Raw genomic sequence first — 15361 nt, forward strand, 5'->3', positions numbered from 1 at the left:
AAATAGTCTAAAAGAAAAGCGATTCCACTTTTTTCCTAAAATCCTAACCTACAAGATCATAAGTACCTAATATGATAAGCAACCGTCAGAAATCAGTGAGCGAAATAATAAGTGGATGAAGCCAAAAATGTTGCTTATTGTGTTAGTCCATGTTGGACTTTTATTGTTGGCTTCCAAAAGAAGCTTTGGTGAGTCTTGTTGGGGACACATAGAGCTTCAAATTCAACGGTTGGATCGTTCGTTTGAGCTCTGGTTTGTCTGTAATTGCAGCTGGACAGAACCTCTACGTTTTGGTGATTTCTTCACTTTTGTTCTCTTCTTGTTAATTCTCTTATGTATGTACTTGTTGGTGGGTTGTAATTGTTGTGAACTTATTTGGGTTCATTTTGCCCTCAATTTCTCATAATAAGAGAAGAAGAAAGGGTGGACTCCTCACACGTCCCGTGGTTTTACTCTTCACATCGAAGGGGTATTCACGTAAAAATCTTGTGTGTTGTTTGCACTTTCTTTTTCTGCCATATAGCTTATTCTTGCTGCCCATTATTGGTTTGTTGGTGATTTTATTTTTGGTGAATTATTTGTGTGGGTTGTGTTATTTGATTGATTATCTTGGTGTTGATCCTTGTGGGTGTAGTCGTATACTACTCGGGGTCTTTCACCCAGGCTGTCCTTATGTACTAAAGCACAAGAGAGAGTGTAAGAGGTCAAGGTTGGAGGAGCAAAACATATACCAATTAGGAAAAGAGGGAAGTAAAGCTAAAGCTCCAACGGAGTCTAAATCTACACACTAAGCCGCGCTATTAATAGGAATCTTTCCGGTGGAAACAGAAGAAAAAAGTGGTACACACTGAACAGGCCTACATCGATAGGCCTCTCCTTATTCATTCTATAGGGCGAACCAATTAAGTTATTACCTCCTCCACCATATGAATGATAAAAACACAACAACTAAGAGTGGGCCTCGCCTTTCATCTACCAGCTACCAGAAAAAAAAGAGTAAGGCAAGAGAAAGCAACCGCCCCTTGACCTAACAAAGACACTGACCAACCTAAGCTAATCTAATCTCGATTAGAACAGAAAAAGTAAAGACGCATACTGACATTCCAAGATCTGACTCGCTGCCCGAAAAGCTCTTCTTTTTATGCTAGCAGGGGTGAGTAAGAAACATAGTCTAGGAAGACTAATTGAGAATGGGACCATCGACCAAGATATCGATTCAGCCCCGAGTCAGGGAGGGAAATCAGGAAGAAAGGGCAAATTTCTTTGATTCTTGGTTATCTGACTAAGGGCGGATGGGGTAGGCAAAGATAGCTGCATTTCTATAGGTTCGATTCATCAATGTCGGTATCTCAGTCACAGATTGATGTTGTCCTCCCTTGGCGGATTAAGCAAAGCTTTTTTAGCTATAAGACCCCATAATACCCGATTGAACAAGAGGTGCCGTTTCGTCGAAAACTTTGATAACTGACTTGCCCCAGCACTCCAAACGGCTTAAACTTTCTACCACTCCATGGAACGAGATAGAGATTGTTGAGCCAATCCCGTAGATAGAAGTAGCTAGACGATTCATTTCGATTCCTGTACCGTCCACGATATCTGATAACAACCTCACCTAAGTAGATTGCCTATGAGCATTACGTATTCAAAAAAGGTAACCAGATCTATTCACTTGAGTTCTTTCATCAGTGAATCTGGAAGTGACTCCGCTAAGGCTAAAACTTCTCCCTTCCTTTTCTAGCCCTAGACACAAAAAAGAAGTCCACTAGAAAGGGAATAGTAGAGCCAGGGAAGAATTCTAACCGGGGTTTTTTTTACTTTTTTTACGACATTCTTTATTTTGTAGCTTAGAAGGCTGTACCCATCCGCGTTCTATCTATCAGATCAGAAAAATTATAGCAAGAAGACAGCACCAACCGATCTGGACTTTCTTTAAGGGGTAAATTTTGAAGCTCGACTTGAAGGCCTTCCTCAGAACTAACTATCATGGGAGCCCATACCTAAGAAGAGTCAGCCTGTCAGAGTTTGACTGGCAGATGAGTCTTTCTATCTATTGTATTGATACCGCTGTTGCTAAATCTAAGAATATTGGGGAAGATGAAGCGGGAACACTCATTTTAACAATGGCACCAACGGATACTGTCACAGCTAATTTAAGTGCCAGTCCTATACCACCGGGTAGAAGACCCAGATCTCCTCAACGCAGACGCTCTTGGCATAGAAGCTGTCTTCATTTCTGCTCTTGGTCTTACCGGTGCTTTAGCCATATCTGTTGTTAGAGTGAAATCATCTGCTGTTCCAGTAACCGGTGCTAGTGGTAGTAGGAGTTCTTGGTCAACTATCATTGGTGATGCAGAAGAGGATTGAGGGAAAAGAGGATCACAATAAAGCTAGTAAGGCAAGGTGCGTAGCGGGAATGACTAGTCCCACACCCACGGGCATCAGGAAAAAAATAGGTTGTTCTATAATCTTCTTTCTTACCACCTATATGAAAGACTATTAGATTCCAAAGGCTTTCGTATTCATAAACTAGACTCATATTGGATAGTTATAATATTTATTGCCCCGGAAAAACTTGCACCTTCTATTGTCCACACCCTTAGCTTTTGGATATAAGTTTGGCATATATTTTATTTCTATCGGATGCGGCAAGGCTTGCTTATTTTGATCGTTGGACACATCCTCTAATCGGTCCCGGAGCGTAAAGTGCTTCTGGATGTGAATAAGATTAAGAAAAGGAAGTGCCGCTCGTTAATGTTATTAAGCGATTACATACCTAGGGCACTTGGTTAACCTTCATGCTTCCTCATTTCTCAATATCAGTATCACGCATTTCTTTCTTAATTAAAAGAAGTTCTTTGTTTGATGTTTTGATGATCTATACATAGGCGTTGCTGTATTAAAAGGAAGGAGAGTGAGTTCCGACTGAATGAGCTGATATGAGCCCAGCCAGGATAAACCTCTTCTTTGAGCCTAGAATTGAATGGCAGGACTCAATGAATCCAGATAAGAAGACGAGCTTGACCGTCTACATATAAGGCTCTATCGGGAATAAGTACTTACTATAGGTCTTGGTTTCGAAGTGAATGAAAGGTTTTTATTAGCAGCACGAGTCCACGAATGAGGCTATTCTTTCCATCGTTAAATAGTAACCAATCTCACCTTCGCCACGCTCCTTTGACCCTATCCCATGTGGGATCTGAGGCAAGGTATTCCGTAGGAGCAAAAGCATCTTCTGCTGCTTCTGCCCCCCGGGAGAGAGAACTCCTAAACTCAACCTAAGGCAGCCTTTCTATTTCAAAGCGAGACCACCTAATTCAAGAAAGGCCAAGAGCAGTTGATGAAAGATAGGTTTGAGTGCCCGTTCTTCTCGAAGCCGGAAATAGGGCTTTCGGAGACCTTCTTCCGTCTACCCTTCGCCTAGCGGCTAAGCTCGGAGACCAAAAGTCTTTCGACTAAGCGCTTTGAGACGACCTAAGAGAATGAGTGGCTTAACGATCTAACGGCCGGGACAAAGCCATATCTTTCAATCTCGTATCTGACGGAAGTGCCTGAACTCCTTCTTTGGTTTGGAGCGAAATTCCCTCAAAGGGGATGGATAGGTTTCATTGAGTGCCTTACCGGAAAGCGACGATCTAAAGGAAGGGCTCTTTAGCTTGCTCCGAAAGAGGTCCCCTTCTCCCTTAGCTGCGAGACCTGCTCAATCATAACATTGGGTATGTAGGTCCAGCCGAGACTATGTTCTACTGACAAAGTGCAGTTGCCTCAATAGAAATGTTTTCCTGGGGATCAAAGACGGAATCTTTCTCATTAGACCGGCGAGGATGCCTGACCAGGGTTTAGATCTTTGGTCAATCCATCATTGGCTAAGCCATTTCTTTCTATTTCTTTCGGACTTGGCCGATGAACAACTAACGTTGCCTCGATTCTTCCCTTAGCATAGTATATACGTCGCTCTTCGAACCTTTTTGCGCCTAATCAAGGTAATTCCAATTCACTGACTCTTTAGAGTAAGGTAATTGGAATTTGCTTACTTGTTCCAAGTAAGGAATGGAAGCACATCTTTTCCTTCTATGATCCATTCAACCAGCCTGAAAGATGAGAGATAGGCCTGACGCAAGGAGATTTCGCACGGAAAGGCGGATTAGGTCTGATAATCGAGACTTCTTTGACAGGCCTTAGTCAGCCCCTGTCTTCGGCTCTGAGAGAACTTGACCTATAGCTAACCTAGAGAGCTTTACTTTACTTACTCGTCCTCTCTTTCTGTTCTGAATGAACCTACCTTGCTCGTCTCTAGTCACTGTCCCTCTTTATCTTTAAGAGCCTCGTCTCGTATGATAAATAGGAAAGCCGGCAAACAAGCCAATCCCAATCGAAGGGTTACTCCTTTTGTCCCTTCGAAAGCAAGAGCCACAGCAACTGGAACCTTGTCTTCTCTTATCTTTCATCGGAAGAGGCACAACAGAATAGAATCTCCTACGGCAACCTTCTCTCTTCGGTCAGCTCCCCGGTCAGCTAGGCCCCTTTAAGCTAGCAAGCCGAACTCGTTGTAGTCTCTGTCCCACCTCTGTCCCGGTACCTACGTACCCTGTCGTTGGTATCGTACCTTCGTTCCGTATACTAGGTCTCGTGTAAGCCCTTCGTTCTAGTGGTTAACTGCTTGTTCGACTTAATTGTCACTCCCCTCTTCGGTTAAAGCAAGCCCGTCCAATCCCCTATTCATTACCCCTCTTTCCCGCCTTCGACTTCAAGCAGTAACCAGCTCGCTGCTCTAACGGGTGGGTTTGAGCCAGGGGTTACGCAAGCCCTTTTCATAATTGGAAAAAAAGAAAAACTAAACTTACGAGAGTAGGAATCGCAAGTTAGCTACTTCTATGCTCTTGTTTTCAATAGGAGAGGGTGGTTTCACTAGGAAAGCCCGTGGGCACACAAGCAAAGGCATAATCACCCCTTACCGAACCCTAACTTATAACCTCTACCTCTGTCTCTTCCATTATCTTTTTCCTTTTTTTTTTTTAGAAGAAGAAAAAGAAAGCGAGTCAGCTGGTACTGGTAAAAGGGATGAATCGGCACAGGCACATGATATTCATCGCCTTTCTTTCTTCTCTATCTTTACGGGACGGATATAGTCGGGTCGGATATCAGCCATCTGACCCATTCTCTTTCTCTTCAACCTTTGAGTAGACCATAGGCGGGACTGAGACTGGGCTTGCCCTACCGCACCGCTGCTCCAAATTCTGGTGAATGAGCTAGTCTTGGCTTTCCTGGGTTCACTAGAAATGCCATCTATCGCACTGGATTTCCCCACTTCAAACACTAAAAGTGAGCCACTTATAGTTCCCTATTTCCCGGCTTTGATAGCTTGAAAGCAAAGAAAGGTGAAGATTTCATCTTAGCCAAGGACCCCGCTAACCCGCCAAAAGATCTCATCCCCCCTTCATCTTGACTGAGGAACATGAATTGGGTCTATCGTAGTTTAACTCCTTGGGGAAAGTTTTCCAAGAAATTTATTTCCTGGAATAGGAATAACTCATTTGAATGCCGAAACTCTTCTCTTCTTCGATAGCTTGAAAGCGCTGAACCCGATCCAATTTGTTTCGTATCGTAACTTATTGGCCTGAGATTCTCTATTGAGTGGTTCGTACTTACGACTTGGATTATCAGTTTCGTGGCTCACAAGAAATCGTTATATTGATAAAGAATTATAAAAGCAATTTTCTCTATTGGATTCTTAGTTAGCTTTCTAGAAATCGAACTATCTCGCCGGTCGGATGAAGATTCTGTGCCCGTCTGATTCGGTGCTGTCTTCCCACTTCACTAAGAAAGAGTCTCGACCGACTCAGTATTGACTTATTATATATAAGTTTTGGTTTTCCCATGACCGCTAGACGGAAGTTGCCCGCCTTCCTAGTAATACACAAAGATTCTATACCAGTAGAATACACAATGATTCTCGACCTTGTAATAACATAGAATACACAAGGATTCTCCACCCACTTTGTATCGTATTATAGAGATGAGATATCGAAAGATAGAGATAGAATCGAGACAGATCTTCTTTCTTCTATCTCTCTTGTGGCATTCATCATCTTGAGTGCACAATGTAATGTGTCTGTCTCTCATGCGAATGAGGAAAGCAAGATAACAGAGTAGCTTTCGCCCACGGAGTCCTCTCCCTTAAGAGGCTGGACTGGTCCCCCGAGGTGAAGCCAACTTCTTACTGATTGAGCATGATGACAGGCGGCAGTACTTTCTTCGCATCCTTCGTTTCAGGACAAGAACCATTCTGATGGTGTATGAGACTAAGCGAAAGCAACTTGATCGTCAATCAAAAGATAAGCGGATCATTACAAGAGGGCTGTTATTGATGGAAGCAAATCGCGGTAGTTAGCATTCCCAACCCACTTTCTAGTACTGAGGTCCGAGTACCCTTTCTTTTTCTCTGCTTTCGGTATGGTACCGAGCCTTTCCTTTCAGACGACGTGTGATTCCTAGCTAGCTTACTACCCACGCCAGCAAAAAGGAATAGTTAGCTGTCCCGTCTCTAATATCCCTACTTCCTGCGTGCCCTTAAGTAAGTCAGTTAGTAGAGCTAGTGCCTTCTCAGTAGAGCAAGCAATGGGATAAGCTCAAGACAACACTAATCCAATCAAATAGGGCTCTTATTTTGTTTTGTGTGAATATACATCATATTAGATGCCCACTTCTTTGAGTGAGGACATGGCACTTGAAAATAGTCAACTCACCTAAACTATCCCGATCTAAGGAGCTAGGTAGCTAGTAGTAGCCAGGTAAGGGATATCACTAAGGTGCGAGCTAGGAGACTGTCTTATTCATAGCACAAGGGCAGATGGCACTTTCTTTTTCCGAACTGGCTAAAAAAGAGCTCACTTGCTCAATGGCTGACTAAAGGGCTTACCCTACGACTGCTAGCTTTTACTTGCTTGAAGGAGATTTGAAAGGCTTCCTTCCTTGGGGAAAGACTCCCATTACCAGGGACTACTAATACAGCTACGGGGGATGAAGACACCACATACCACATAGAGAAAAGAAAGCGGAATAGCGGGACGAGGTGAGGAAAAGATCTTGATACTCTGCATTAAAAAAAAAGAATCCATTATAGTAGGTCCTCCTACGCATATTCTACAAGTCGGGGAACAAGAGAAAGATTACCACCGAAGGAAAGACAGACTGACTAGCTGACTAGAGCGTCAGTCCGGAGCTACTCTTACTCTTAACTTTAGTGAAAGCACTCCTAACGGTCTTACTTCACCAAGCCTTACCTACTTGAGGTAATGAATCTATCACTCCAAGCAGGATGCTAACGGAAGTCAGTCATTAATACAATACTACATACTGAATTTTCTCATGCATATGGAATACTATAGAGGTTGACTCTGACTTGACCCTGTCTTCTTTCCTTCCTCTTTTCCAAGCTCGAAATATCATAAGATATCATAAGAGAAGAAAGTATAGACAAGGACCCTCTTTAGTCATCTTGTGAATCAAAAAAGCGGCGGGCCCAGGACTTCGGTCGGTAACCTTAGATCGCCTACGAGACTTTATGACTAGAAAGAGTGGGATCTTTTCTTCGCTTCTCTACATGCTACTTAAGCGTTATGCTTAACACATGCAAGGGTCATGGCAGAAAGAATTGAGTTCGAGTACCATAGACCCTTTTTCAATTCAATTTCATTGAAATTTCAATAAAGAAGCCCTCGGGGCCCCCTCTGATAAGGAAACGTATAATAGAATTACGGAGCTATCTGCTGTCCATCGTTCCGAGCTAAGCAAAGCAGTTAAGCGATCAATCTCCCTCACTCAGCCCTACCTACCAAATACGTCGCGGTTGCCATGCATTGCTATGCATCGTTGGGAAGGAGAAGAACGAAGCGAGCGAAGCTGTTCTGCATCCTCTCCTCCGAGCAATCAAACAATCAGTTCAATCCTGCCTTCGCCCTTTTCTTTTGTTAGCAGCTCGGTCTCAGAGGCTAATCCAAAAAGGTCACTTTCATGGGGTCAAAGGAATCGGTTTTTGAGCTTGATTTTGAAGCGTAGTTTTCCACTCTATTTTCAACTATATATAGTTGAGCTGGAATAAAAACCTCGGGTAGGCTACTACGTTTTTTCTTTTTAGTTCTTCCACCGCCCGGTCCAGCTGTCTGAGGTCGATGGTGCATCCGGTAAGCTCTTTCGGTATTCATCTCCGGAGCCCGGTCAGATGCTTCAATCCTTCATTCATATTCCGTCTTACTATATTGCGAGTTTACAGCTCGAATCTTTTACTAGTCTTCCCCTCACATGCGATAAATGGGCGGGCGGTCTCCCCTATACCTTATTCCGTCCAAGCTAAGCTCTCATAGCATTCGTCTTTCTTCCTTCTCTGCTGCACGTCTGTACTCTTTCCCTCGCTTTATAGAGATCTTGGCTTTCTGGTTTTTTGTTTGGTCAGGGGGTGCTGTGGAGAAATCGTTTAGGAAACTAATAAGCGGAAATCAATACACATGAAAGGAGTTGTACACGACTTTGGTAAAACATTCACCTGTCGGTTGTACATCGACCTGTCGGGAAACTAGAAACTCTCCCCCAATCCGGGGCTCAATGTAGTTGAAATCTCTATCGGGCGAGGTCTCTCGAGCCTCGTGTTGATCGGGAACCTATCTTGCACCTTCGGAATAGACTGGACGCGGTAGATCCTCCGAACCTCCCTTTTATCGCAGCCCAACACGACTTTGACTTCATTGTTTGTTTGAACTCCTTGCGTACCTGTTCAGCCGTGAACCACTTGGCTTCTGTGGCGAGAACATTTACCACCCCACTCTGTAGAGAAAGCTTTTCTCCCTCTTCTTCGGGCTCTCTTTAGTTTGGCCGGTCTTCGGTTAACACCGGCTGTCGATCAGGAATGAGGTCGTCGATCTCCAACTCAACCTCAGGTTCAGTCGCCTCATCCAAGATGGAGGGCTCTCTTCAATCCAGCCGCAGGTTTCCCTACGGCTGAACCCATTCCAAGGGAGAATACCAGACACAGTTCGAAGCAGGGTTAGAAGCAAATGCGACCTCCTCCGCCCCCCCTATGTGCTGAGAATAAGAGGAGCCAGAAAGTGAAAGTCATTTCAGCTTCTCAACACATTGCTTGTGTGAAGACTGGTGAAGATGGAATGTGAGGAGAACTGAAGGAAGCCTTGAAAGATCCTATTATTCCCTCAGCATCTCAAGGGCTCTCTAGGTAGAGGCATCGTGTTTGCCTCACATAGACACCTTCATATATCGGCCTACTCCGATGCGGATGGGGCTGGATCTCCATCGGAGGTCTACTACTGGTCTTCAAGCCTGCTTCCCTTCCCCATGTGGAAGAAGTTCCCGCGCATTCCATGTCCGATTCTTTACTAGTGATTCAATTGGGGCCAATCCTGCCGCATCCACTTCCTTCCATCAATTAGTGGAATCCCCAAAAGGCGAAGTAGACCCATTCAAGGCAATGCTAATTGTCAATCTATTTCCCGAAAAAGTAGTTAAGAGACTTATGGAAGTATGGAAGAAATCCCGGTAGGGTCTAACTAATATCATAGATGAGAAAATACCCCAGTTTTCGTTGACCGAAAAAAGCCTTTAGGAAAATATGGTCTATTCTCTAGGGCTATCAAAAATCCGTGACAAGGCTGTCTATACGAAATTCTCACCCACCTGTGAGAAAAAAGTTATCACTTTTTGCCCACTGGGGTCTCACGTGTGGCAGCTGTTGGAAGAAACTCCGAATCCTCTATCGAAGTGAGTCCTGCTCCAAGGTCTTTCCTCTATGGAGTCTTCCCCTGCCTAAAATAAAGAGTAGGGTCACAATAAAAAAAAGCGTATATCAAATATAAAGTACGAGACTGTCTGGAGGACGAGCTCCTAGGACTCGAGCAAGAGCAAGAGAAGATCAAGCAGAGGGCCTTCCCTTGCCTTGGTGACATTTTTTTTCATTCTCTCGTCACGCTTTCAGATTCCCCATTTCATCTTAGCCTTCGACTTATTGTTCGAATCGGATGGGGATGGGTCCGGTCATTTTTGGACTTAAGATCCTCCCCTTCCCAATTTTACAAGAACTAATCTCATCGACGCATAGATCGTCGAGCTGTTCAAGCAATTTTCTGCCACGCCTCTATCGATTTCGAATAGGTCAACAAAGTTTTTTTGGACATAAAGAAGCCGGGATATTCCCATGCCCTTTTTTTTGAAGAGGTCTCCCCCAATCGGCTTCGTTAAGAATCTCCTTGATTACCTTGTGACAAAACTGAAGACTGTCAAACTGACTTGCGTGCTCAGGAAATTCTTGTCGAAGGCGGCGGGCATATTTATGTTCTATACAATGAGGGGGACTAAAGGAAATCTTTCTTTTCTTGCGAAGTGAAGATTATATCCTAATTTATTTCACGCAGTTCCCTGATGAGATAGTGGGTCTGGTTCCCCCAGGTGGTTCATCAATCCTCCTTCAAGCTAGGGGATGGCTGGTTGGGAAGGTCTCTTTGGGACGAAATGGGGCAATAAGAATAACGTCCTTTGAGAGTTCGAGATGTAGGAGCGAGTCTTCGACTTTCGGTTCTGAGGATCTAATTTCCTGATGCCGTTGGGTACGGGTTTGGGTACCAGTGACTCAAGTCTTTCGCGAATAGATTATTGAAGAACTTTTCCTAACTGAGACCAATCTTTGTTCTCACCTAAGACCTTCCATGCCCCTCTCCGTGGGCTGGTCCCGCTGTTCCCCTATTTGGGGCAGCGGGCTCTGCGTTGGCTCGGCGTTATTGGCAGCAAGTTGCCCTCCCGCCGGATTCGCAGCCGTTGGGGAAGATTGCCCCTGTTGTGGGGGGACAGAGGAGGCTTCCCCGCCCCCACCATAATTTCTCTCAATCCTCAATCCATTCATCCCCTTGGGGAGAGATGGAGAATACTGACGAATCCTCCCTTGTAGCAGTGAAGGATCTGAGAGATCCGTCGGGTGAAGGAAGGGGTGAATGCGCTCCAACTTCGGGTAACATTCTCATTTGCATAATATCTCCACCATTCCATAGAACTATCGTCCAACCAGTAAAAACAAGCCCGAAGGCGAGAGTAGACGAGCACCCAATACTTCGCAAACAAGAACGAATTAGCCCATTAGCTAAAGAGAGTGCCATCTTTCTTTGAAGGACCTCTAACTCGTTCATAAGTCCAAGGTGGAAACAAAGAAGAGACATCAACAATAGAAGTATTAGCCCCAGGAAAGGACCCCTGATTCGTTTAGAAAATGTGGTTAGGGGGACTATATGTGGAGCAATTAGGCACAAATTGATACCGACCCCTCAAAATTTGGTAACTTCAACTCCATTAACAACCACTTATGAATCTTTTTTTGGATTACACCCATTATCTCAAGTTTTGGATCGAACTAATCCATTGACACAAATAGTTCATGGGAGAAAATCGAGTTATTTGGGTCCTGGAGGATTAACAGGACGAACTGCTAGTTTTCGAATACGAGATATCTACCCCAGTCACTATGGGCGCATTTGCCCCATTGACACGTCTGAAGGAATCAATGTTGGACTTATTGGATCTTTAGCAATTCATGCCAAGATTGATCATTGGGGGTCTTTAGAAAGCCCATTTTATGAAATCTCTGAGGGATCAAAAAAAGTACGGATGTTTTATTTATCACCAAATAGTGAGGAATACTATATGTTAGCAGCAGGAAATTCCTTGGCGCTGAATCGAGGTGTTCAGGAAGAACAGGTTGCGCCAGCTCGATATCGTCAAGAATTCCTGACTATTGCATGGGAACAGGTCCATCTTCGAAGTATTTTTCCCTTCCAATATTTTTCTATTGGAGCTTCCCTCATTCCTTTTATCGAGCATAATGATGCGAATCGGGCTTTAATGAGTTCGAATATGCAACGTCAAGCAGTTCCACTTTCTCGGTCCGAAAAATGCATTGTTGGCACTGGATTGGAACGCCAAGCGGCTCTAGATTCAGGGGTTCCTGCTATAGCCGAACACGAGGGAAAGATAATTTATACTGATATTGACAAGATCATTTTATCGGGCAATGGAGATACTCTACGCATTCCATTAGTTATGTATGAACGTTCTAACAAAAATACTTGTATGCACCAAAAAACCCAGGTTCAGCAGGGTAAATGCATTAAAAAGGGACAAGTTTTAGCGGATGGTGCCGCTACCATTGGTGGCGAACTCGCCTTGGGGAAAAACGTATTAGTAGCTTATATGCCATGGGAAGGTTACAATTTTGAGGATGCAGTACTCATTAGCGAACGTCTGGTATATGAAGATATTTATACTTCTTTTCACATACGTAAATATGAAATTCAGACTCATGTGACAAGCCAAGGACCTGAAAGGATCACTAATGAAATATCGCATCTAGAAGACCATTTACTCCGAAATTTAGACAAGAAAGTGAGTAGATATGAATAACGCGAACAGACTTCAAAAAATACATACGTCAGGTGGAAAACGAGAAGCTCCAACGTGCTGGGTGCGTTCTGGGAACATATGCCTGACTTAGTGGCTACGCTCCTGTCCCCCCTAGAGGTCGGCAATTCATGTCCTTTGTATGCCTCTTTCCCCGCCCCCATGGTCGAGTGCACTCTTATATTGGCCTTCTTACTGGGGAACCATCCACTGACGACGCGACGCCTAAATACATTCATTCGCAAAAGCGTGGTTTTCCGAGCGAAGGAAGAGATTCCCCACTCCAAGGAAGGTAGAATGTAGAATGCACCTCCGAAACGATTACTTCTAAAAGTCAGAGGTTGAGGTTTGCGGAAATCGAGGTACCTAATAGGGGAAAGCACTCCTATTCCTTACCAAGGTTCCGAAGGAATAGACTAAGGCCCGACTATCCATATTGATATGAGGATGGCAGCTTTCTTGAGGCTGGTTTGACTGCTTTACTTGGGGCCCCTTTCCAGCCCCTGAGCGTTCGTGGTTGCCGGCACTAGGAAGCCCATTCTTATTCATGTAGTGTAGTCAAATCTGTGTAGTCAGGGTAGACTTTTCGAATTCCGGACCGTGCTGAAAGTTCCGTCAAGGTTGAATGTAGTGTAGTCAGGCGACCCTTGTTTAGTTAGTTTCGTTGGGGGGCTCATCCGCCTCTTTCTATATTGCATACTTTAACACCCCTTGATCTTAAAAGAGGTGCAGTGCAAGCCTTACTTACCTATACCTTTTTTATCTTCCGCTCTCACGGATATTCGCCAGCTTTGTTACTCTGGTGGCCCTTGACTGATCCGTCTCGTATCGTTTAGATAGATCGTCATGGGTTCTTCAATCTTTTGTTAACCTTTAGCTGCGGGCCTTTGTCCACGGAGAAAGTTGTCGAATAGCAGCGGATACATTCCTATTGCTATTCTATGGTCTTTTCTGTCTTTCCACCTTTTTCTTGCGGCCTTTACCCGGAGGCATCCTATCTCGAGCAGGATCCCTCTGCTCTTTGACGCTCGGGATTGAATTCAAGAACTAGTCACTCACCGTTTGATTCACGCGGATCAGAGCCATCGAGTCGATAATAACAGTTCTTCGGTGCAGCTCTGACCCTACAGCAAGATCACAGCTTGCCGCCGTTAACTATCTAGTTCAGGGGACGAGTCTCTTAACGCGATCTTCTTATTTTATTATTAAGCCCGCTTTTGCGTTGCCGAACTCTTCTTGTATTCGCCATCAGGTGAAGGAAGGTTTTGATCCTTTGCCCTCAATCAGGTCGAGTTAGTTACACCGGATCGGGTCTTCCGTCTGTCTATTTGGCGATTAGTGTATTGTATCCTGCTAGTAGGAGTCTCTGCTATGGCGCTATCAGAAGGAGCAGCAGTTAGCTTGTAATTTATTCTCCTTTTTTCGCTCTTAGTTTAATAAAAGGGCTATTTAGCCTTCCCTTTCTTAGAGTGTTCCGTCGTTCTGAGCAAAGATTAAGATGGGGAAGCAAGGTTTTCATGGGATCTAGCCCAAAATGGGGAATCGCTTATATAGAATAGATCCGCCCTTTAGTCTTTAGTGAGGACACCTCCCCGGTTCTCCGATTGATTGCCTACGAAATGGGGACAGGGGCACTCAAGAGACATAGTCATTCTTAACCTAGGCCTATCTTTCCTTCGCGTCTGCCTATTTATTATGAAGTAGGGACCTCTCAATAGAAGTGGGGGCAGGACATCTTATTCAAGAACTGATTCTTTCAGAGAATCGCTTGTGTACCCTAATCGGTTCTTCCTTCTCTATCCAATCTCTCTTAGAGCAGGAAGTAGTTCATCTATAGGCAGTCTTTGGGGTTGAGCCCCTTCCCCTTTAATATATGGAGTCCTGACATTGGAAAAGCAGATTAGTCAATCACAAGATCGAGCTCGGAAACACCTGCTTTTTATCTTGATAGCTATCTCTAACTTTTGGCCAACCACTAGGGAGCTCGAACATTTCTATTCTTTGTTATCTGTTGATAAGAGTTAAACTTCCTCACTCGACTTAGAAAATGGGTTCTCCCTCGGTATGGTATACCTGAGACCTTGAATTAGGATCACTTGACTCCCAGCCGATCTAACGGACGTGCCTGGTCGAAGCAAAAGAAATCGGACAGCGAGCGCTAAGCCGGTTAAGTAAGGATAAGGACTTTGCCGGCAAGGAGATTGATAGAGGAATCTGGCCGGAGATCGAACAAGAAAGTCATTCCTAGCCCGGTTGAAGCAAAGTCATATAAGTCGGCTACTGCAGGGTATGGAAAACTACCTTACAAAGCTGCTACCTACCGGAAGCGAAAAGAGTAGATGGAAGAGTTCAAAGCCGATAACTCGCTGGGGGACAAGCTTACCTAAATAAGAGGGAGGCGTTGGGGACGTTCGCTAACTAATTGAATTCTTGAATCTCTGGGCTAGGGCTTGTTGAACCTATCTCTCCTCCCTCCCTAGCTACTTTTCTTTTCTCTTTTAAAGCCTTTTGGATTGATTGAGCCACCCATCGTTGGATTCGAGTACCTATTACCGGTTTGCTCATCGCCGATTCCCTCCCGTCCAAAGACTTGTTGATGTGTAGTTCGATTGGTCTCTGAAAGCTTCCCTGTTGGAGCTAGATGAAGGAGAAGCGGTAATTGGAGCCGCTTGAGGAAATAGGTATTGAATCCACATACTGAGCCAACAAAGGAACCTCATCTCCGGAAGGATATGATAGGAAGATATCTGAGTAGGATCCTAAGTATCCTACTGCGTGGTACAGGAAGGGACCTACCACTGACCTTCCTTATGGGGCAATCTCCTGAACACCCTCATTTAGGATTCCAGTCGACCGCGTGCCCAAAGCTATTTCTCGAGCAAGCACATGATAGCAGGAGAGGGAACACTCATTGATA

At 44.5% G+C, this 15361-nt stretch overlaps 1 protein-coding gene across 1 annotated transcript; it reads left to right on the forward strand.

The window, feature by feature from the left end:
• Window positions 1-9277: 9277 nt before the first annotated feature.
• Window positions 9278-12447, forward strand: LOC136216813 (DNA-directed RNA polymerase subunit beta-like). Its single transcript, XM_066003367.1, has 2 exons — window positions 9278-9543; window positions 11163-12447. The coding sequence occupies exons 1-2, from the start codon at window positions 9278-9280 to the stop codon at window positions 12445-12447; spliced, it is 1551 nt and encodes a 516-aa protein (XP_065859439.1).
• The last annotated feature ends 2914 nt before the right edge of the window (window positions 12448-15361 follow it).

This window comes from Euphorbia lathyris, chromosome 2 (genome assembly GCF_963576675.1).
Source record: "Euphorbia lathyris chromosome 2, ddEupLath1.1, whole genome shotgun sequence".
NCBI classification, from domain to species: domain Eukaryota; kingdom Viridiplantae; phylum Streptophyta; class Magnoliopsida; order Malpighiales; family Euphorbiaceae; genus Euphorbia; species Euphorbia lathyris.